Genomic DNA, 25277 nt, shown 5'->3' with positions numbered 1-25277 from the left:
TGTCATGACATAATTTACATATAATTTCGTAAGCCGCTTTTGAATACTAAAATTATTGGTGTGACATAAATTATCGATAAAAATAGAAAGGAAACATACATAATGTATAACTGATATTTTTTAAATTTATACAGGGGAAAAAATTACTGCAACAAGGAGTCGATGATTTAAAACTCGTCACGAGGAGATACGCTAAAAGGCAAAATAAATGGGTGATGAACAGACTGATTCGACGTGGCGATCGACAGGTAATTAATTTAATTTGTTTCGCTCATTAACGATGTACATGTTCACACTTAAATAATAATTTGATGAAGATAACTCGATCCATAGCTCATCATAAATCATCTTTTTCGCGGAATACATAAGTAGCTAAACTCGATGGAAGTATAAATATATCTTTTTACTTTTTTCGAGGTTCCTCCTGTTTATTCTTTAGATTGCACCGACGTGGCGAAATGGGACAGTCGCGTTCTGGAACCCTCAGTGGCGATTGTTTCCGCAATAATGCGCGGTGAAAAACCCGAACAGCGACCATTGAATGAAAATTTCGAGAACCAAAAAACTACTGACAGCAGCACGAACACATACCACTATTGCGAGGTAATTAAAAAAATCATCGCATTCATTTATTCTTCGATGCATTCGTAGTCAAAATGATTGTAATTAAAATAATTATATATACATAACATTTTTAATGTTTTATATTTTTTTTAACACAAAATTATATTGAATACTTTTAAAAAATTTTAATTTGTGTACTGTTTCAGGTATGTGAGAAAATATTTGTTGAAGAAAATCAATGGCAGGCTCATTTAAAAGGAGGGAAGCACATGAGAGTCTTGCAAAAGAAGAAAAGAGCAGAGAAAGCACAAGCCCAAGAAAATCGATTGACGAATTCGTGACACGTATCAATTTCGCTATAAAAGTGTGAATATTCATTTTTGCGTTTATATCTAGCACGTGATTAAACTGTCAGAACTGTGATTATACTCAATAACAATTTACAAAGAAGCATTTTACACAAATAATTATGAATGTAAATATATTACACATGCAAAAAAATAAACTTATATTCTTAAATCCGACGAATTCTACTTATTAGTCGGAAAATACGAATAAATGTTAGTATCTCTTCGCTGTGATAAAAGAGATTTCTGCCACGTTTGATAACTCACCTTTTGATGGTAATATTCGCCGACTACATCTTATTTCAAGCATAGCAACAAGAGATAAGCTATCATGTGAGAAGTAAGATAAAGTCACTCCTATTGAGATATAAAAAATTGTTTGCTTTAAATAAATATTCTGTTAAATTAATAATTTGAGAGCACTGAGAAATAAAAAGTATAGTCAGTGTCAATACATATATAAATATCTACATATAAAATATTAAGGGAGATATTTTTTTAAATCGTAAAATTAATATCTCACGTTATTTTTCAGATATGTGCAAAGAATAATATTAGAAACACGTAATGTACAATAAATCGACAATCAGTTTTGTAGTCGTCGATGCATTCAATCAAACCATGCAAATGGAACACAATACGAACTATATACTCAATATTCCAATTGTAGTATCGCATTGAAATGCGAGAAGATGCTTTCAACTACTGACGCAAAGTTAATTCACACACAGACTCCTTTCAATCCTCTAATAATAATAATAATAATAATAATAATAATAACATCGATTACATAAGCTATTACGTAACAATAATTTTCTACGAATGTCATATTATAACATTTTCTATAGAATCTTTCTTTCTAAATTATATTTTATGCAATTAAAGATGATATTTCTTAACGTATAAAATGTTATTGCAATAAATAACATTTTCGTGATAATTCAGAGTATCAGAGATAAGGTAAAAGATTATAGAGCGCACTTATCGATAATTGGAATTTTTACAAAATTATTAAAAAAACATTTTTATGTTTGTCATGATTTCACATATTCTAAAATTTCAAATCATTGTTACGAGCTCCTTTAAAATTATCGCGATATCGCGCGTTTTTTATTCACCCGCTGACAACGTTAGCTATAAATATGGGGGAAAGTATTTTTTTTTATATGCATACATGCACGTACGCGTTGTTATGCGACGTATGTTCAAGAGGACACATGCTTCGGTTGCGTGCAGTCCATCGCTTACCAAGTCATTGTACCCTGGCACGCACTAATCGCTATTACATATGCACGTTGCATTAAGGTAGGTCGCTGATGCATGTCGGCGAGAAGCACTTTCGAGTAGGAAGCGACTTCTTGTTCATTTCACTCGGCTCACAACGGAAGACATTATTTATAAAAGTGAATCTTTCGTAACTAATTATGTGGATGAGTCTAATTAATTCCAAATCTCTAATATGAATCTAATCTTTATTTTTGCCTGTAGAAAATATTTTCTTTATGAGTACAGTGATAAGCGTAGACTTTGCAGAATGAATTATCTTTTCGCGCATGAAGGATAAAATATTCGTATGATAAAATCGTTTTCGTAAATATAATGAAGAGTATATTCGCGTTAATTTTACGCAAATTCGAATCCTTGATTCGATCTTTGTTAATATTTCTGTGTCGTTTGATATCTCTTAATGCGAATGAACTTTGATTATTGCATAAATTAGAGTAGAAAGCCGGTGGAACAGACGACAAAGCGCTGCGGCAGATTCGATTTTGCACAAAGACATACGATTCGCCGTGAAGTAACTATTACACGGAATAATGGTCGCTTGCAGTTTCATGTGTGACTCACAAAGTTTAAACAAAAAGAGCCGATCGCGTCGTCTTACAATGAATAACTTGATCACCTTGTATCATTTTTTGCTAATTATCCAATTATGCCAGTAATAAATGAAAAAATATACAGTTTGCATATCCTTGACCGCTCTATTATACTAATTTATGTATCCTAAAGATAGTAAAATGTGGTTTTCTTCAACTTTTATAATTGCAAAAATTATACTTTTTTATAATTTTTTATAAACTAAAAATATTTATTGAAAATTCACACAATTTATTATTTCTAAAATATGTTCCTTTTTGAAAATCGTCTTTCGTAAATTTAACTCTTCCTTCCTATTTATAAATCTTTTCGTAAGGTTGCACTATTTTTCAATTTGGCAGCATTTGCGGTTTTTCTTCCTTCATTCTGACGTTCAACGAACGAATTCTCGCATTGTCGTATGCACCTGACGGAAACATGTGCAGGTATTTACGCGTCAGCTGGACAATCAGTCTCACGTTTGCCACTTTATGAGTCATTACCCTTGCATTGCGCGATTCTTATCGTTAGCGCACTTTTTCACGATACTGACCATTAATATAAAATTATAGTTGCTCGTTGATAAATCGATCGCCTGTCAGACGCGCGGTTAAATCTTTTCTCGATATTGCTGATCGTGGAGTCGCGCTTTCAGAATTTTATAAATTTTAAAATAATGCTTTTTAATATCAACAAAATTATGTAGCTGCAAATATGTGTTTATAAAAAAGCACAAGTAGAACGCGATATTAATGATAATTTATATTAAAAGCGATATAAGAATTAAATGCATAATTTAAAAAATGCATTTCAGAAAAAAATAATTTGAAGGCACTTGAATAATTAACAATATTATCCGAATATCTGGAATCAAATATATCCGGATCCGTCTTCGTAAGTTCTGCAAGTATTTTCAAATATACTTTCTACCTTATCTATAATCTAAGCAAGTAAACAAAAGTACGAATCAAAATTAAATTCCAACGTTTCAGTTGAGATGAAAGTCTGATTATTCTGATAATGTAAAGATATTTCCATAGTGATAAATACTTAACAATTATAGAAAGGAATTATGAAAGAAGAAGAAATCGCTTTCTAATGTTATTCTTCTTTCATCAAGAGAAAAGTTGGAATTAGTTCCGGACATGTAAATCTTCTGTAATATCTTTAGCTGTTAATGATCTGTATTTCTGCAAAAAAATAAAGCTAAAAAAACATTTAATTTCTATAATAAAATCATTTTGAAAAAATGGAAAACCATTAGAATAAAATAAAACAATCTTTTGTTTATTTTAGTATACCTTAATGTGGAATGGAAATACGAGAAATTCTAATGAACCACATAAAGCGATATTATTCAAAGTACATGCATAGCTCCTGCAATAGAATATTGGCTAAACATAGTCAGATAATATAATGAAATATAAGACCGCAGCTTCTCTTTGCTATGTCTACATTGGATTTTCCGTGCAATTGCAAATTTCTGAACAGATCAGAGAGCAGAATGATACTCTGTAACAACTTAACGATGTTGTGAAGCCACGCTGTGGGAGGCAGTGACGTGTCGAGAGTGGGGGTCTATAGCTGACTGGTCGGCCTCAGCGAAACTGTCTCGGCGTTTGCTTTGACAGTAATGCAACAACCTTGGTGAGAGTCACGCCGCGCCGTTCGTCTCGAATCGACGAGACCTCATATCTCGTGTTTTTAAAAAATCGATCGTCGCGTCTCGTCACGAGGGGTCGATTTCCCCCACTCGCAGTTACTCGTTCGAAAGTTTTAACGCGGAGTTCAAGCAACGCGCCTTCCTCGAATCAGTCTTTCATCGCACTTCGAATTACAGACATCCTCGTTGAAATTTGTGAAGAGCTATATCTTTTGAAGATTTTCTTTTCAAAAGAAAGTTAACAGAAAAGTGTAAGATTGATTATTGCAGACAATTGCAAATTCTTTTCTTCGCGAGGGAGAAGCAGCCGGTCGAACAGCTGATCGATTTGATCGATATTTGAGATCGATGATTTCAAATATTTGCGGACGCTGGAATAAATAAAGAAGAGGTAAAATCGACTGTGTTTTTCGTTTGCTACAGACACAAAGGCACTATATTATTACAATTGTTTACGAATTGTGTGTGGTCTGCGTGCGTGATAAATATTATCTATGTACCATAAGAATTCCTTATCAGAAACAAGAGTTATCCTTTTAGGGAAGTGTCTCTTAAGGAGCTTGTTCTCTCCGGAAGCGTATATTAATCAGCTAAGAAGAACGATGTTGACGGCGCTCCTCTGCAGCTCTTCGTAAAAGGGTGCCTCATCATCGAACTCATCCGTTTAATAATTCGATCGTTAAGTGATGTCACGACTCGTTCCACGTCGTTAAAAGGTAAACCAATTTCTCTCATACGTCGTATATGTGTATATTTATCCTGCTTAAATATTTTACAGTTGATTATTTGGATTGTACTTGTTATGATTAAGACACGCGCGGTAATTTTATTATTCAAATAAAAATATTTATTTAGTATGAAGTATTTCTGCCTATAAAAATATAGAGAAATATTAGTTGTGTAAAGATAAAACTAAAATATTAAATTAATAATTAATGAAGACTTTTATATAAAATATTTCTTTCTCTTCTCTATATATAGTTTTAAGTATTTGAATAAAATGTAAATTACACTTTCATCGCTTTTTATCGCGATTACTTTTAAACTTCCAACTTTTAGCTTTAATCTTAGGAAGATCAATGCCTTATTTATTTTACGATAAATACAAAGCAACAAAAACTATAATTATATCGATATTATCATCAAAAGCTACTTCCGTATATAAATATAACACAATAAAAATCGTTCAATGTCAAACGACATAGTGCATAAATGCAGGAAATGATTCACGAAATTGTACCTCTGAATAATAATCAACATATTGCTCGATAACCTTTGCTTAAACGATTTGCACACGAGGATTTACTTGTTGGCATATCTTTCCTCAATTCCGCAGTCTCTGCATACCGCACGATTTACAGGATCTGTATGTGTGCAACGGACTTTCATGGAATTAATTTTCACATAGAGATAAATTCTAACACGCTCAGACATGCGAGGGATAAGGCACGAAAGCGAAATAAGTCATTATGCACGGTTCACGGTTCGAAATTGCAAATTTTAGCCTTGTAACACACTATACAAAATTAATATAAAATTATAAAAATAAATAATTTATTGATGACAATTTGATACGTCAAATTAATAAATGATAACGGATATTTGCTCGAACGAAAAATTATCTAGAACGAAACTGCATTAAAATGAGTGAAAGGACAATGCATCGCAAGAAATTGCATTGCGTTTAATTAATACAGTAGATCGAGTAAACCGAAATTTATCTACATCAAGCTACTTATCACGTTCTTTGCGGCAAGATCCGCCGCGATATCTCAATGAATTAATTTTCGCGCGATGTACGTAATGTGCATGCGCATTATTTGGCTTTCACATAATAAATACATTACCACCGATACGAAAATCAGCACTTGTATTATTTCTTTTTTTTCCAATAATAATGCTTATAACTGCCGATAGCATAAAAATTGCAAAAACAAAACGCGAGCTTCAAAAGAGGAATTTTTTCATACGATAAAAAATATCGCGAAATTCTCAAAAAGAGCGAAATAATTTAAACGAGATCGCGCATTTTGATGATATAATTCTATTTCATCTGTTAAAACAATTAACGTCATTGGCAATGTTTAAAACGGAAGATTTTTCTGTTAGTTTGTTTTTCTGTATCTGAGTTTCAACTTGGAAAGTGCTTGACACATAATTGTCAATAGTTAGTCAGCTGTAAATGTAACCGCATGATGTAACGACAGATGTCATATTTTTCTATTTGACATATCTCTTGTTTCATTCTTGTTTCGTTCTTGTAGAATTTGTTATTATTATTTCGGTTTAACTTATTTAATTTGAAACATTGACAGAAAACTTATCTAAGAATATAAAACTTTATTTCTCTCTTTATAAAATTTTTTTCAATCCTGCAAAGCGCATCAAATGGATGTCTCGGAACATTTAATCACGAGTGGATTTTTTCCTCTACCTACTATTGATCGGAAGTCGATAGTAAATTACTTAATACTATATCGGTTTTTGCCGTTAATTAGAGCGTGGACCCGCCTGTCACCAATTAACAAGTAGGTCATTCGATCGTTCGTCAGGAACGCAAAAGGGAAAGCATAAGCGCAATTCATTAGTTGTTGATGGCATGTTTCATCGATCGAATGATACCAAAGATTCCGCATCGTACGTGTGTCTGCCGAAAATCAATTCTCTAAATTAAACTCACTCATTTTCCGCAGTAATTAAATTTACTGATAATAAAATTTATTTGCAAAATTAAGACAATTTATTTATAATTATGTTAAAATAAAAAATATATAATAGAAATTTTTTAAATTAAAATTCTTCTAAATTGTATTACACGAAATTGTTGAATAATCGCGCAATAATCGACAAACTTGTTAATTTTAACGAATGGTTAATTTTGGCATAATGAATATTGGAAAACGCTTTTAAACGCTTATTTGATGATTTACATTTATGCCAAATATGGGAACTGCTTCAATGTAAAAATAAAAACAATTGCGAGTGGACTTTCGATATACGAACATTATTAAACAAGATATTTAAATAAAATTAAATAAACAAACGAGATAATGCACTAATAAAATTCATCCTATCAAAAAAGATGCAATATCTGCATAATGTTGCACATCAACCTAGAAAAATTATTCTCTTAACAAGTTTCATTATTAGAATTAATTTTTTCTTACATGTGTACATTGATTAAACACAATAAATTTTTTTAGATTAAATAAATTTTCAATTTAAACAAAATGATTCAAATTAATTTTTACATTTCTTATATATACATATAATAAAAGTAATATTATTCAATAATATTACACCAGAGATGTAAAATAAAAGATATTTTATCTGTTTGACAGCTATAAGATAAAGGCAATTATCACAGTGTTACATCACGTGCTAAATGTTAAGGATACTGAAACGGATACCAAACCTCCGGAATCTAAAATGTAATGTGTACATGTACGTGAAATTAGACCGCAGCGACCGTGCGTGCATTCAGACTTTTTATAATGCCATGCGGGCATTATTTTGCGCCAATTAGGAATCTACTTTGTGCCGCAATTTTCGATTTTCTGGGTTAAATCTAGCGTACTTGTAATTTATTGCTTTCGTGCTCAAGACGTTTATGTGATTTCATGTTAGTACTGAAATGACAACGCGCGACTATTCGTGATACATATCTATACTCTAAATTATAAAAGCGTTTCTATATTGAACAAAGACATTGATATATAAAGTTTTTTTATTTAAAAAATATAAAAATAAAAAAATTAATCTCTCTCAATTCATAGGTTTAAATTAATTTTTCTACGTCTTTAATTGTTTATTGATTTTCAATAGAAATATTTTTTGTAATTCTATAATTTATGAAAAATTCTCGCGCTGATCGCGCGTTTTTCGCTTCTTCATCACTCCACTTTCGTCTCGTCGCTTCTTTCCTGCTTTCATTTACAATCAAACGTACGCCGATGCTCGTTGACGCATATGTGCGTACGACCGGAGGGGAATTTTACTTGGAGGTTTCCTGTCTTCGTCCGGGATATGACGATATCCCCCCTGCTTGGCCAATGGCGTAAGCATCGGGAAAAATATTTCGTACAACAGGTTTCGATTCCTAACAACCGCAGTGGCGTAATAGTCATTTCTTTCAAAGTAAAATTTAATAGCAAAGAAATTATTTTCGTTCGTTTAATCTACAAACATAATTAGAAATTTATATAAAAAAATATGTGAGTCTTTGAGTCAGTCAATTTCTTACAATATTGCACATAAACGTGTTAAAAATAGAGTTACATTAAGTGACTAGTAGAAATAGCTTGACTAATAATATAATTACACACTTGCACTTCATTATATTATATAATCATAGAATATTATATCATCAACTTCACAAACAATGTGCATTCTTCTAGCACATTTAATTTCACGATTCGTGCGCTCTTTGAACTCATCGTTTCTTAATTAATAGTTTCTGGCGCACATATCTTCTTGGTAATTTTGCCGTTCTCATTCTCATTATTGTTTAGATTCTACGCGTTTGGAAAACAAACACTAGTAATTGTTGTCGCTACGTAATTGTCATATAGAAGACGTGAGAGAATTTCTCGTCGGTTAGGAAAAAATTAAATCGCTTATCAAGTAATAATTAAACTAAAGTAATAACACTATTAGATAAATCTTCAGCTCTCTCGAAAGCTCTTTGCGAGACTTACAAGAACATCAACTTTGATCTCTTTCTCTCTCGTGGTAATCCTTTTTAATTTTCATCGCATTTATCCGCATTTTAAATTTATCAGTGACATAAATAAATTCTCCTCAGGGATATCCTCGAAGAGATATCTTTCCCCAGAAAGATTTCTTCCAGTAGTCTACTCTTACTGCTGGACAGTCTCTGAAAAAACATCGCCTAAAGTAGGTTACGGTATCTCTCGGGATTCAAATTGCTATCTTGAGCCCGCAGGAACCGTGTAATTTGCCTTTTCGGCAAATTGAAGCGTGATTACTCTCTCTCTCTCTCTCTCTCTCTCTTCGATTCAAAACCGCTTTTATAAGTATATCTTCTGGAAAAAGTCGATTGCTTCGTTATCGGAGTATCCTTTGTAGCTTTATTTATCGGACGGCGTGTCGGAGCTCCAGTCTTCGGATCGTTGGATCTCCGCTCGTCAACCCCGATAATTAGTCCGCCGCGTCGTTAAAGAGGGCAGGGTCACACCACGAGAGGGAAACTCGCTCACAGACACCGTCCGCAAAGACGTGCTTCGGCATATATCGCGCACATATAACACTTAACGAGGCGTCATCGTGTCCTCGCAGAGCGTTGCTTACGTTCCTCGGTGACATTTAAACCACGTGCATACTTATCATATTAAGCGCGCGCGAGCGCGCGCGAATTAATGCGTGCTGGTGTTCGGACACGCGTGTCAGGGCCGCACCGGTCTCTGTCCGGACTACTTCGTGACCGGAAAAATTATTTTCGTGAACGTAACTGTATAACGAGTTATTTATGATAATTTAAGATTAAAGCAATTTTATTTTCAGGACGCAATAAATTTTCATGGATGATGAACAAGGTCAGTTTGTTGGATTTTTATTTCGAAGCGAAAATAAATACAATGACAAATTTCGATTAATTAAGTTATTAAATAAAAACTAATTAGCTTGACAAATTTTTAATCCGTCTTCCACACAACAGTATAGGAGTCATTTAATATATAATCATATATCTTTTCCGACCAAAACTATTAAAACTTACATTATGAGAAAATTTTATTTTAATATTTAATAGATTTAGATTACAGATAACTGTATATTTAAGCTATGTCGTATATTTATGAATCAATATTAATTACGTTGCGATGCAATTTTTCTTAGCATATTATTTCATATTAAACTTTTAATTAATATGATGTTTATTAGCATAATGAAGCTGGAATATCTCTGATTCTAGCATATCATCTTTAAAGAGACACATTCAGACTTTTTTCTCTGTGTACATATTACAAATCGTATACACAACGGTCTTGTTAAAGATATTTTTTGTAAAGTTAAGCCTGATGACATTTATATCATATATATAACATTTTGACGCGCTTTGACAAAAAAGATGATTCTTTTGTCTTTTATGTTTATTTTATATGACGAAGCTAATTTTTTTTTTATTATGTAAACACGTGTGATGAGTTTATTACGTCTTTCACGTTAAAAAATTGATTGATAATTATTGAAATATGCGTGACACAAAATAAATTCTATTGTATTTGATGTTATTGAGAGGACTGAAAATCACACAACTGTATATAATGGTTCATGATAAATGTAAAACATAAATAAAGGAGAAAGGGTTTAAGATTTGTAACACAAAATTATTGCGTCGCATCATATGTACAAGAAATGATGTCAAACTGGAGAGTTGTGTATGATGATGGGGAGATCTCAATTGATTTGCTAGAATTGACGCACAAAAAGGCCTTTAATAGGCGTCGATTATCCTCGCCCACAATTTCCGACGATTATCCAATCGCGGTATTGAAAGAGGTGCAAAAATCTCGTCGCCACAACGACATTTAAACTATTGCAATTGTGAACGCACGTCGCAGTAAATATATACGAAATATATAAGCTTAGCAAATTTCTGACACATTTTACAATTGATCGATTAAAATAGTTCGCTAAATTTTCCAGGAAATATTTAAAAATACGCAATGTATAATAAGAAAATACTTTTAGCTTTTTTAAATTTTTATATGCATCTACTATATATTCAAATCAACGAAAATAAATGAGCCATATATGTGATATTCAAATGAACAACATAATGATAAAGCTTAACGTCTGATCTCATGAGAAAGAAAAATGAAAATCTTTTTATATATGACCTTTCACAAACTAAGACTTTTTTGTGATTGTTTAATACCGTATAATTCGCAGATCCGAGATAAATCTTCTTTTGGATAGCATAGTCAAAAAACATTAAATCATTTCTAAGTGAACTACTTTTATATAAAAGAAATCAAGACCCAGTTTTATTACTATTTCGAGTTAAAGTCATTTTGGGAAATCATGTCCTAAAAACACACATATATATGTATATAAAAAGGATTAGTATTAGTTATCTTTTATAAACAGTATAAAGATAGAAAACGAATTAATAGCAATAGCTATTATTTGTTATTTATTTAATTAAATTAATGTTTTAATATTGTATTTTTTTTCTATAATTGTTCTCTTGTATAATTTTTCTTATTCTCGATCAATTTCTTAAAGTCTCTAATGTTCGATAAAATTGTAGTTATTATTACAGTTGTCCCTGTGTTTGGTGCCAAAAATTATGAGTATGGTTACTTACTTTTAGATTATTTACGACAAAAAAAATTTATTTGTTAATAAACAAGGCCCGGAAGAGTTCCGTTTAACGAGATGTTTATATATATGCACACAAATTTCTGCGTAGACGCCTAAATACTCGTTTAACAATTTCCCTGCATGCAAAAAATCCAGGCGAAGGAAAGGATCCAAAAAACAAGAGATATATGTATGACAAAAGATATACATTAAATGTGAAAATCAATAAAAATCTCGACAGCATTTGACGTGACGCAAATATGAGCCGCATTAGAAGTCTGGTCAAATCCAGACTTGCGCCCGTTTAACTTTATAATATATGCCACGCCATTTATATATCAGGCGCAAGGATGGCCCTGATATGTATCTTTCCAATTATTTTAGATAAGGCTGTAGTGTGGCAAACTTGCATGGTGCTAGCAAGTGGCACCGGCAAGGCAATTTCTACCAGGGAAGTCGATATTTTTTTATTTTGTTATTTCTTTATATGGAGATGTAAATGTATAAAATAGTGATTTTTAATAATTATTAATTATCGAATTTCTAGCTCTGCTGAAGTTTGAATGATCTAGTATAATCATAATTTTTTAAATATATTATGAAAATGTATTTGCATTTAATTTCTCTTATCTAAATTTAATTTACATATAACTATATATATATAGAATTTTTATTATATTTACTTATATTAAGTCTCACCACAAATTTTATACATACATATATGTAGCTCCATCTTATACGTATATTCTCTTTAGAAATTTTTATTTTTGACGAAGAGACTTTTCATCAATAAAAAAAGTATATAATTCTCGTTGTCATTTGAGAGATGAACTCGAACATCGATTATAAGGAAGAAGTCAACGATCAAAGAGGATCATTTTTTGCGGGAAAAGATCTATATCGAGGGGGTCTACGCTGTATGAAAAATCGAAGTCTGCCAAGTCGAAAACGTCTGTTTACGCGACGAGCGTTGACCCACAAAGGCATCGATGCGATCTACTGCGATGCCGAGCGACGCGAATGCTAATTTGATTAGCTTCCCTCCAAGTGACTCGGTCCACCCTGAGCGACGTCGATCGCCCTTACGTGACGTCGGTGTCACCCCGTTGATCCATGAAAAGAGAGTATAGTAATAGTACCGATAGTAATAGTACAAAGACACGTGGAGCTCACTCGATATATTAGATATACATATCCATTTGTTCCGCACGTGTGTATCAATCTTATTATTACCCAGGATAATATAGAATCACGCGAAGAACACCGATTCATTTGAACATCAAATCAATACGTCGCAATGCGCTATAGAATCGATAAGCGTGCCATATTTGAGGTACTATATTCGTTTCTATTATTCACAATTGATAGCATGTTTCTCTCATATCAAGGATTTCGTTACACGAAAGTACACACACACACACACTCACACACATTTATCACCATATAGTATATTCATCAAATAGGTCGATGCTTGGTCGATACTTGTCTCAATTTCTGTGAAATTCGTGGCAATATGTTACATTCAAAGCTCAGCTTTTAAGGGTGTGAATACTTGTCTGTTCTTGTAACCCAGAATTATATAAAGACGAAGGTTTAAATTTAATAATTATGTCATGAAATTGAAACTAAGGTAATTAGGTATTACTAAAAAGGAATGTGCATATATGTGCAATATTTTGCATTCCAAAAAAAAGAATACTTAATTTTCTCATTTTATTTTTATTTCTTCAGTTATTTTATTTTTGTCAACTGTGTAGAATAATTTACTTTTAATAAAATTTTACAGTACATTTTCTAATACGCAAATAAAGCAAAAAAAATGTTTTAATCCTATCCTTGAAAATATTATATTATAAAATCAATTGTTAGAACACAATTTTGAATTTTGATTTAATAACATTCACATTTATTTAAACGCTATTAAATTGAAAAAATATAAGATTTTTAGTAATTTCTCTTTTAATATCAATTTCACGCTTTGTTAATCTGCAAAATTATCCTTCTAAAAGTTAATGAAAATTCCAAACCCGGGATTCTTCAATTCCAAACAAAATAAAATAACTCCCTAAATAAATTTTTTATTATAACATGTTTATCAGGGGATTCTAAAATTATGTCTTAATATCTTTTAACACCGATATTCGGATGACTTACATAGCTCCTTTTTTCAAATCGTAATTTCATTCCCATAATTTTATTTCTTAAAAATTTGTTCGTTTATTTAATTAAATGATCTTCTCTCGCGTGAAATAAATCTTACTCTGCCAATCGTTTTTGTCATTTCTTCTGCTTTACTTTACCGCCTTTAGATTTATACGCACAGGCGGGATTTCGATATACATTTGGCAACCAAACCATCCCTATTCAGCGCCATCTCGTCACCCTTGCTGCGAAGCAACCCCCATCGATTTTTCGCGCCGCCGCTTTACCAAATAAGGAAAGGACTCGAAGCAACCCCCTCTCGAAATCTACAACATGGCCGGTCGCCGGATGACAGTTGTTGCACTCGCCTCGCCTGCTCGTTGACCCCGTGACGCATTCCAGCATCCCGTACGACGTGCACCTGTCGGCGTCATGTGCTCGCGCCGTCGGCGCCGATTACGCCGCGATTCCGCGACGGTGAGCGCGTCGAACGTCACGCGATTAATCGGACCGCACAGAATAATCCCCGACGCGTTCTCGTAAAATCCTGCCAGGACCCCGGCAGGACCAAGGCTCGAGTTCACGAAAGAACGAGCCTGCCGCTTCCATTGCTCGTGAGAGTAGGTGACAAATATCCAAACAATTTCTAATTGTAAGAGATCTAAAATATTATTCGATCCAACGATACATCTTATAATGATACTGCTTTTGTTTACATTGGTGAACTTTAAACAAAGTCAAATTCAATCTTCGTCTTTATATAATTCTAGGTTTTAAACACGAACAATAAAATCAAGAAAAATAAAATTAATAAAATTGAGCGTTGATAAGTCTGATAAAATACATCTGAAAGTTCTGAAAGTTGCATCTTTTGACAAATTTATTTATCAGTATCATCAGCCATAGCTGTTTACGTCGAAAAAAATTAAAACATAATATTTCATAAAAATGGAAGTCTCTTTAATATGCAATGACATTCGAGGGTGATAATTTTGTTCATCATACTGTTCGTCGATCATCAGTCAGTCAACGAGGCGTTCGAAATTTGCAGTGCACAGGTTCTTTGAACTCCGTTTCTCGTTCGGGAATGTGTGGGAGTTTTGGCATCGAGTGCCGGATGACCGTTTCGGATAGGTCACGGAATTGTTGTTTTAGTGCAGTAGTCTAAGTAAGAATACCCATTCGCATTGGATTGCATACACATACATAGCACTTTTATTGCGGATATTGGCGTAGATAAATGAATGAGGTAATATTGTGGAATTTATTCATTGACAAGTCAATGCAGCATCGTAGTTGCATTATACGTTTTTAATTGAAAAGCGTTGAGGCTTTGGAATTTCGCAAACGATGTAGTCTCTCTCAGCCGTATGACTTTTAATTGCAATATAAATCGTTCTTTTTGTCTCAAGTTTAATCGCTTTTATTGCCTTTGGTGTCTGTTGTGTGTTAAAGAAATATAAAACAATTTTGGAAAAATATCTTATCATGTAAATTAATATTTTAGAGACAAACAAACGGAAAGAATTAATGAAATTATACTTTGTCGTAAAATCAATTTTCTGGAATCGTAAATCAATATTTTCAAGTTACTTTTATCGTAAGCAATATTTGGGATTACTTTCAAAAAGAATTATATTTAGTACTTCTTCTCGATAGAAATACCGTGGCTAAAGTAGAAAAATTTTAACTCTTTCATTGAGACGGTAATTAAACATGTGAGATTTAAGAAAGCATCGAAACTAGGAATATTATATAAAGTTTTAGTGCGCACGAGTTTGTAGCTTTCCTTTAATCGATATTCGGATAAATTGTAATTATTTTTATTGCAAATATTTCAAGCATAATAAAATATATATCCTGTTCGTCTTATTGTCAATTTATTTTGATAATAATTAGTATACATATATTACTGATAAGTATATATACATCTTTAAAATGTTTAGAAAGAATGCAATCTATTTCTGTTCTGTCACTTAAATTGTTTTAATAATTATTATCAAATTAATAAAAAAAAATTGATGATTAAATATATCGAAACCGATTTCTATTATTTTGGACTTTACAATTTAAAATGTACGTTTTTATCGTATTTATCAAAAGCACATATTGTAAAAAAAGGAAAGACACAGATAAAGCAAAACACAAATAATTGCACACAAGAGAATATTGCAGAGAATATTACAGACACACATGTTACTTGTTTCAAACGTTTCGCACTGGAGAATGTCGGAGGAATGTCAAATGCAAACATTTATTTCATATTGCAGTTCGCAGTATTTGTACATTGATATCACTTGTAGCCGTTGATAAAATATGCAATTAATCAATATAGTTAATTTAGGACACAGCAACCGGTTCTATGATAATAAATGCCATCTTTTTAAATGTACGCAATGTATGTTTTTAACTAAAACACATTATTTTATTTTATTTTAATATTGAATTTATTAAATTTAAATTCTTCGTATATTTTTAATACTGATATAATATAATTCACAGTTATGCTAAAATTATTTAATTAATTCTATTAAGAGATACATGGTTCATATAGATTTATTCATCCAAAAATCCAACTTGTATTAAATTAACGAAGCTTTTCAGTCGTAAAAGCAATTAATGTTATTTAATATTTAATTAATATTTAGATAAAATAATAACAAATCCGTTGATTTAAAAATTATAATTTTTAATTACATAGCATAAAACGTCTATTAACATCTTTCAATATTTAATTTTATCATTTTAGATAAAATAATATCAAATTCGTAATATTACTGAAAATTAATATTTACTTTTTATAAGTAAACACCTCTTTCCATAATAATTTTCTAACTTTTTATAATTATTTGTAAACGAGTGCTGTTGTAAAAATGAATATCGAATTGCACTGACTTATTACGAATCGTGAATTTGTGTCCCGAAATATCATAGATATTTATGTAAATAAAAAAATGAGATTTCGAGGAAGTTTGAAGCAATGATGCACGATACATAACGAAGTTTGTGACGAGTGGAATGCGCGAGAGGCTCGGTGGCCGAAGATGACGAGCACGAAATGTGGTCCGAAAATAACGTGGCCGTTCGTTGGTACAGCGGAATCTCGTCGTTTGCAATTTTAGAAACCGTAAAGCCGATCGTCGTCGCTCCCTCACACCCGAGTGACAAGTACGACCGAGCTTTTAGTCCTCTCGGACGTGCCACTCTCGTCGCGTGTCCTCCTCCGGTGCGGCGCGATAAAACTCGATCGCGACGTTCCCACGTGAGTCATCGTTGGTCCTCATCGACGGCCGAATGGAGCCCCTTCGCGAACGTTTCAGGTGAGGTGAGGTTGGCGGGGAACATCTCGTTCGCGGAAATTGATCAACCGGATTCATCCCCGAGTTGACGAGTTCGCAGAATTCATTTGTCCTGCGATATATCGGTATACGGATACGCGTTAATCCGAGCCGTCCAGGCGTGTATATATCGTCCGTATGGAATTAATGATTCGAGTGTAGAGTGCAGAGTGTGAATATATAGGCTCAGGCTCGCCAGACAGAAATTTCAATTTCATTGTAGTCTCGGACTGGTGACAAGTTACCCACTCGTCAATCCATACTTGAATAGAAACCCGATTGTGCAAACGTATATCTTTCGTTCGCTGATTGGATTAATCTCGGATAAAAAAAACTTTCGAGTATCTCCTGTAATTATTTAAAAAATATAATCCCCCGTGAAATCTCTCGGTTGTGTTTTTAGCGAGAAATCTGTGGAATGTGTTAGAATTATTATATGTGCAAGACATTCCAAACATTTGCAAAATTAATTCCGGTTGACGAATTTTAAATGAATCCTTTTAAAAAAAATAAAATCTCAAATAATATAAGTTGTACAAAACAATTGTAATTAAAAAAAGGAATTGTATAATGCTACAGTTATTATTATTGCAAGAGTAAAAAACTCGTGTACATATTACACATTACTTTGTCTTACAGATGTCTTTCACGTTGTAAAGTGACCCTTGTCGAGAGAAGCTGTACACTTACGATGGGCAAGCTTTTGAGTCTTTTGGCTCGAGACGAGTCTACCTGTTGCACGCCTCAAAAGTACGACGTCTTCTTAGATTTCGAAAGTAAGTCGTATTCATTTTTCTCACGAAGAATTTTAATATCCATTCTTAGTATTGATTTTTATGACCTGTTACGTACTAATCTTTTTTTCCGAGAGAGAAATACGAAGAGAGAGATATTTAATCTTTGAAAAAAATATTTGAATAATACATACTAATATATATATAACTGTAAATATTTATTTCGTAAAATAATGTAAATGTATAATCTAATAATATATTTTATATATGATTAAAAATAAAATCTGTAAAGCTTAATAAATTCTATATAGCGAAAATAAAGCTAAATAAATTCTATATAGCAAAAATCTATAAAATATATTGTGTTTGATCAAATCAGTTTGTACTACTTATTCTCAGATGCGCAACCATCGGATATCGAACGCGAGACGTTCGAAGCAGTGCAAAGGGTGCTGAAAAATTCAGAATCTATTTTGGAGGAAATACAATGTTACAAAGGGGCCGGCAAAGAAATCAGAGAAGCAATTTCAGCACCCACCGAGGAATGCCAACGAAAGGCTTATCTGACCGTAGCACCCCTCGTCGCGAAACTCAAACGATTTTATGAGTTTTCCTTGGAACTCGGTACGTATCATTAATTACATTATTAACGATATCAGTTTTCTATAAATAGGGAAAATATTACACTTCGCTTCTTGGAGGTTCAATATCGGTGTAAATATTGGGAAAACTTCAGTCTGCACTTGTTTTTAATCACATTTGTGCCGTATGTTTTTAATTAGTTATAAGTATTAATAGTTATCGGAGTAATATCCGTGAAAAAATATTTCAGAGAACATTGGTCTCGCCATATCTGATTTTTGTTGCAAATAGTTACGAGCAAAAGTATATGTTCATATTAATAGTATATCATATTGTAATATTGCACGGTAATATTAATATGAGTATATTTAATTTTCAATTTTTAAAAATTTTTGTCTCATTAATTATTCTGTATACAAAAACAATCGAAAGGAATTATCGTCAACAATTTAAAAATGTTAAAATTATTGATTGATCATTATATTCAAATGATTAATTAATCATTATCTCGTGTTTTATTATCGTAACTGATATTAATTTTCAATTATTAATATTGCGTTAACATGTTGTTTACTTTTACGTATTGGTTATATACTCTTCTGACATAAAATCAATAATATATATTGTACTAATCATATTAGTATGGATTAATGTTCGCATGTACTTTATGGATATTTATTTTGAGAGCATTGTAACAACATCTCCGATGATTCGCATGAATGTTGATAATTATTCCGATAATAATTACATTTATTCATTTATATGCGCAGAAAGGGTTGTACCGAAAATTTTGGGTCAATTGTGCTCGGGAAATCTCTCACCAACGCAACATTTGGAAACGCAGCAGGCCCTAGTCAAACAATTGGCGGAGATATTGGAATTTGTGTTGAAGTTTGACGAGCATAAAATGAAAACGCCGGCGATCCAAAATGACTTCAGTTACTACCGGAGGACGTTGACAAGGGCGTCTTTGGCGCGACAGGACAACGCAGAGAAGGATTTAGTTGTCGGCAACGAACTCGCCAACCGAATGTCCTTGTTCTACGCCCACGCGACACCCATGCTTCGTGTTCTGAGTCACGCGACCATTACTTTCTTGATAGACGTAAGTGGTATCGCTTCTCTACATTATTCTCGTCCGCGCGACCTCCCATTGTTGCCTGGACAATTATTGATCCGGCCAGATGCTAACTGATGGCAATTAGCTGAAATTCTGCGGTAATCCATGCGGTCTCGCGACCTACCGCTTAATTATTCCTTGATTAGAAACTATGTTTTTTTCGAAATTATACAGAACATACATGTAATTATTTTATTGTTGATATATTGAACTCGAATAAGTATAATCATTTTGATATGCGATAACGTAATTTCTTAATAAATAAAAACTGTTTCATTTTTCTTATTAGCAATTTTTTACAAAATTAATGTTGATAATTTATTAATATTAATAATTATTATATATTAATAATTTAAAAAATCAGAAAATAAATTAAAAGTAATAATAGAGTAACATATTACCTATATATATATATATATATATATATATATATATATTTAATGCGTTTAACAAAACTATTTTGATCATATTGACACATACAAAGATATTTTTTAACGTTGCAATAGATCATCAATTTTTACTCGCATTGATTGCGATGACAAATATCTGCGTTACGTGATCAACATGCAGTAGAATGGCAAGGCGGACAGAAAAAATTTGTCCATAAAATGAATAGCTCTGCTGAAGCAGGAAATTGACAGATATTCTGCTCTGCGATTTAAATTATCCGAATTCTATAAACTACATCAATCAAACAAATAAATATTGCATAATGGACAAACGTTCAATGTTATATACAAGTTTTTAATTAAAAGCGATAACAAAATAATAACGTAATATTGAAAATATCTTCAAACGTATAATAAAATATTTTATAATGAAGAACGATGTTTTTCAAATATAAGCTCCGTAACAGAGATATTAAAAAATGTGGGAAAATCTATATAAAAAATATTCGTATATTTTTGAGATAGAAAAATTTTTCGTCATTTTCAGTAATATGTTTAGCCTTCATAAAATTGTCTTCCTTTATTTTTAGAACGAAGATATAGCAAGAGAAAATATAACAGAAACACTTGGTACAATGGCAAAAGTGTGTCTTCGAATGTTGGAAAATCCGTAAGTACTATTTCTATCAAAATGGAATCAGAGCTTGACTAAGAAATTTCTTCGAAGCTAATTTGGGAAATATTTGCTTTCAGGAATTTGTTGGCACAATTCCAACGAGAAGAAACTCAGCTCTTTGTTTTAAGGGTCATGGTGGGTCTAGTGATCCTCTACGATCATGTACATCCCCAAGGTGCCTTCGTAAAGGGTTCGAATGTGGATGTGAGCATCAAAAAATTACAAATCTTGAACATAATATTCTAATAAAAAAATTTAATTAAACATTAATTCAATACTTCTATGAAATTTATCGACATATCATGTGTTAAAAGTCTCTAGAGTAACTACTTATTTCTCATTAAGAATCCGACAATATCACGTAGAAAAAAATTGCAAAATCTCGTTTTGTTCATATTTTTCATATTTTTCAAAGACAATAACGATTTTATGTTTCATAATCTGATAGGTCAAAGGCTGTGTGAAACTATTGAAGGATCAGCCGCCTTGCAAGAGCGAAGGCCTGCTGAATGCTTTGCGCTACACTACGAAGCACTTGAACGAGGAAAACACACCGAAAAATATAAAGAACCTGCTGGCCGCATGATTACCAAAACAAAGCGGTTGCTGCATCAGAAGTTGAAGCTTGTTGAAGCCGCACTTCTTCGCAGACACTTCTCGAATGACCGTCTATGTAGCTTCGAAGATCTAACAATAAGAGTCTCTCAATCGCGCATAAAGCGGTCTTCTTTTTCGCGCACATCCGGTTTGACGGACCACACACGTGTTCTCGGAACCACGTCAAAAGCTGCCCGAAAACTGCCGAGATATTTGAAGTCTTCGAACAAAAATTGATTAATTACACGTTGATATTACGATCAAATTCGTCAAACGATCGATCGTACCACGTGTTCCTTTTATTTTCCTATAATTGTCTGACAGAGATTCATGTATGTGATCATATTACTTATTATTATTGCCGATGTTATATATTATACGCGAAACAAACATTATTGTGTCGCGGCAAATCTTCCAAACTTTAGAGTATCCTCATTAAACGTTTAAAATTTTCATTAAGCTGTTTCCATTAGTGAATTGCGCGAGTTTTCAATTTACAAAATCTTTTTGAAGGATAGGAAAAATTAAATAAGAGTCGAAATAAAGTTTTAAGGCTAGATTTTTGCGCACAGCGATCGTTTTTTTCTTGATGCAGCGTTTTAACCAAAGTCGTTTATGATTTCCGCCCGAACAGGACGAGAAGTTAATTAGAGCATATCATAGTGTATTTAGGGTAACACAAATCTTTGGGGGTGTTACAAAGAGAGCTTTAATCACGTTACAGATATTATGGAGATTTTTAGCTCTTGTTTTCTTTGTTGAATGACGGGCGAGAGGGTGAATTGTGAGACTGTGAGGTGTTGTAAAGTCGCAAAGTCGAATACTGCCGGAACAAATCTCATTTTATCGATATAACCTCGTATTTGGAAAGTATCCTAAATCTAATATTTGGAATGTATCAATTATTATTATTATGTGTGATCTAAAATCACATTTTGTAGCCTTTTCTTATATATGATTGAAGAATAGGAGAACACCAAAGATGCTTTTAGTGTATAGCAAAGTTATGAGAACGGCAGATGTGATTTATTATTATTATTATTATTATTATTACTATACCACATTATATTATTCACATTCTTATTATAAATGATCTTATGAAAGTCCTATTTACAGTAATCAGTAAACTCGCATGTGGCGCGATATATGTCAGTGAGCATCGTCTACCTACATATAAATACGGATGTACAAATGTAATGGTCCTTGCGCGATAATTTGTTGTATTTCCTCCTAACACGTGCAACCATACATTTTGAGCACCGATTTGAATCCCGGACTTTTTACATCAGGAAATTTATTACGAATTTATCATGGATTATTTCTGGTGTATTACATTTTTTAAAAAATTTTTCTTTTTACTAGATTATTAAGTTTTTATATGATTTTTAGATCAATTTTCGATTAAATTTTCGAGGTTTGTTTTTCTTTTTTACATTTTTACAGACTAAAAGATTATTCGGTGTTCCAATTTCTAGTGATAATTTTTGACTACCATGTTTACTTTATATGATTTTTAAATATTCTGTGAGAAACAAGTATCAGAATTTAAAATAATTCTCTCCAGATATTACAATTTTTTACTGTCGTACTAAACAAAAAAAATTGCGACATACATAGAATTCGTTTTTTTTATATTCATATGCGTAAATATCAGGAAAAAAATTTGCAAAAATTTTCGAAATGACTTTAACACAAAACATCTTCTTATACATTTTAGTGATTAATATTTTGAAGACTGCTTGCCGACGATAATGTGAAACCTTGTGTGTGTAAGTATTACGTAAAAATTAAAAATCACACATTTACATATAAGAATTTACCGTGAAACGCTCATTAGTAGCAAACCTCAAACACTCACAACTGTATATACAGATTGTTATAATATATAAACAACATCCACAAAGATATTACTGTTACATTGGCACTACATTGTAACAAGTGCCCTGAATTATTGCCTTGATAATTTTTAAGGAAAAGATAATGAACACAGTATTCAGTTAATTTTACATTCATTATATGCTTTATTTTGTAATGTTATTCAATGTCAATTAACACGAGAAATATTATTATCGCACACATTACGAATTGTACTTGAATTAAATTAAAATCCCCTTAAACGCATGAGATTTGTAATTATTTTAGTGATTACTCCTTTTCTCCGATGAATCAGTTCATTGCAATAAATGTGTACATTATGCATACGCGATAAATATTATATAATAGATGTATATAATACTGTCTTCATCAAAATCTTCCTTCACCCCGTAAACATCGTTATTTTATTAAAAAAAAAACTACTATTTAATAATTTAATTCGACAAACAAAATAGATGTGTTATTGATATTATTGACTCTTTTTTATTAATCTGTGCACTTGCTAAAGCATTATTTCAATATATCTTAATAACGTTAATTATAATAAAAATATTGCAGAAATGTTAATAAAACCAATATTTTAATATTTTATATTTTAACAATATAATTGACATTGTAATGTTTTCAGAAAAGGTATCGATTCAAATATCTTATTTCACATTCAAAATTTTTTAATTGAATAAAATAATTATGAATTTTCAAAGAGAAAAAAAAAGAGACAAAAAGAGAAAACTTTGAAATACTTTTTTATACTTTTCTATACTTTTTTAAAGTTTATTTTTAAATTTAAAATGTGCAGTTTTGAATTGAATTTGATAAGTATAATCATAGGACGTATATTTGATCAATTATATTTTCCATTTTTACTACAGTAGATTATAGAACTATTAGTTGAATAAAGAAGTTATCTTTGTGTCAAGATAAAATTTTATCAATAATCGATACAATATTACCAATAATCAATGACGTCGTAAGTTACTGTATCATCAGTCGATTACGAAAGCAAAGTTTTACATAAAAGGATCATGACTTTTTCAAAAGATGGAACATAAGAGCCTGAAAGCTGCTATCACGTGACGCCACGACGGTGTTATTAAGGCGCAATTCTTTAAATATTGATTGAAAGTGGGTTGCAGGCGAAGGGTGGTGCTTGGTAGGTAGAGGTTATAGGGATGAAAGTGGAAGGTGGAGGCTGGTCGAACTGGCGAGATGAGATGAGAAGGTTGACCGAGAAGGGGAGACCATCTATTATATATAATAGGCGCGGTCGCTATCTCTATGGATTTTTTTTTCATTATAAATGCAAGGCATAATGAACATAAATTTTTAATTATTGGCTTACAGCAAGGTTTGATTAAAACAGTTTTTACAATTACAGATTCCTGTGAGCTAAATGCAAAATATTTAAATAAGTTATTCACGTGCTATACTCTAATTCTGTTTAAGATTCGATTTATTATAATATTTGACTAATATAATGCGTTACAAATTAAAATGCGACTTGTCAAACATAATCTTGTTTCAATTTTTTTCAAACAAATTAAGATATAACATTAGTTTGGAAAAAGTACAGATTGCCGAAATAATTGGTATAAAGTGAAACTATTAATGATAGTGTTATTGTTACTATGTATGTATATGTTGTATATTATCCAAAAATTCAAAATGTGTTCTATATTATTCTATTTTAGTCTTATAATCTGATGTTTATATAATTATAGAAATAAATGAAATATTTCTTTTAGTATAAATTGCATTTTCGTCTCATTCTCATATTAATAAATATAAATAAGACGCAAACAATCTGTTTATGATTATCAAATTTTTGTTAATAAATGGAGTAATTGTATAAAAATTGTTCGCGCAAAACCAACGAATTAACAATCGCGATTCCTTCGCGAAAGCGGCCATGTTTCGGAAGGCGTCCAAGAATGTCGCCCAGCTTTTGTTTTGCTTTTAGCACGACCGCCACCGCCATCAGCACCACCCTTGTAGATTTCCTCTCCGCTCATCCCCTGCCGCTACGCACAATCCAGCGACCCTCTTTTTTTCGGGCTGTGGATGCTG

At 32.0% G+C, this 25277-nt stretch overlaps 2 protein-coding genes and 1 long non-coding RNA gene across 6 annotated transcripts in view; 2 read left to right on the top strand and 1 right to left on the bottom strand.

The window, feature by feature from the left end:
- The window catches only part of LOC114942114 (tRNA dimethylallyltransferase), a 74619-nt gene extending 73536 nt beyond the window's left edge, over positions 1-1083 (top strand). Inside the window, exons 7-9 of one of the 2 annotated variants that reach the window (XM_029317426.2) lie at positions 135-248; positions 418-603; positions 771-1083. In XM_029317426.2, the coding sequence (XP_029173259.2) occupies positions 135-248; positions 418-603; positions 771-905 (435 nt within the window). In that variant the 3' untranslated portion in view covers positions 906-1083. Of the gene's footprint in view, positions 1-134; positions 249-417; positions 604-770 lie in introns of those variants that run through there. The other variant, XM_029317427.2, reaches the window with a different exon arrangement.
- Positions 1-25277, bottom strand: part of LOC114942113 (uncharacterized) — a 187256-nt gene that overhangs the window by 91307 nt on the left and 70672 nt on the right. The gene's annotated exons all lie outside the window — the stretch shown is intronic.
- On the top strand, positions 4409-23456 carry LOC114942120 (CYFIP-related Rac1 interactor B). 3 transcript variants are annotated; one of them, XM_029317432.2, is made up of 8 exons: positions 4409-4822; positions 4972-5147; positions 17877-18013; positions 18371-18595; positions 19324-19658; positions 20653-20732; positions 20816-20942; positions 21187-23456. In XM_029317432.2, the coding sequence occupies exons 3-8, from the start codon at positions 17929-17931 to the stop codon at positions 21322-21324; spliced, it is 990 nt and encodes a 329-aa protein (XP_029173265.1). In that variant the 5' UTR covers positions 4409-4822; positions 4972-5147; positions 17877-17928; the 3' UTR covers positions 21325-23456. The 3 variants fall into 3 exon arrangements, with proteins under 3 accessions (XP_029173265.1, XP_029173266.1, XP_029173263.1); XM_029317433.2 differs by lacking the exons at positions 4409-4822; positions 4972-5147 and adding an exon at positions 14235-14519; XM_029317430.2 differs by lacking the exons at positions 4409-4822; positions 4972-5147 and adding an exon at positions 17039-17219.

This window comes from Nylanderia fulva, unplaced genomic scaffold, assembly GCF_048542155.1.
Source record: "Nylanderia fulva isolate GAGA-0341 unplaced genomic scaffold, ASM4854215v1 Scaffold1, whole genome shotgun sequence".
Lineage (NCBI taxonomy): Eukaryota > Metazoa > Arthropoda > Insecta > Hymenoptera > Formicidae > Nylanderia > Nylanderia fulva.
Note: the sequence above shows the minus strand (reverse complement) of the source record. Positions and strands in the feature narration are given on the sequence as shown.

Excerpts from the sequence above, each read along its gene's own strand:
- LOC114942120 (XM_029317430.2), top strand. The coding sequence starts at position 17,194 with ATGGAGCCCCTTCGCGAACGTTTCAG. Across the intron at positions 17,220-17,876 it reads CCCCTTCGCGAACGTTTCAG|ATGTCTTTCACGTTGTAAAG; the intron begins GTGAGGTGAGGT and ends TTTGTCTTACAG. Across the intron at positions 18,596-19,323 it reads TGAGTTTTCCTTGGAACTCG|AAAGGGTTGTACCGAAAATT; the intron begins GTACGTATCATT and ends TTATATGCGCAG.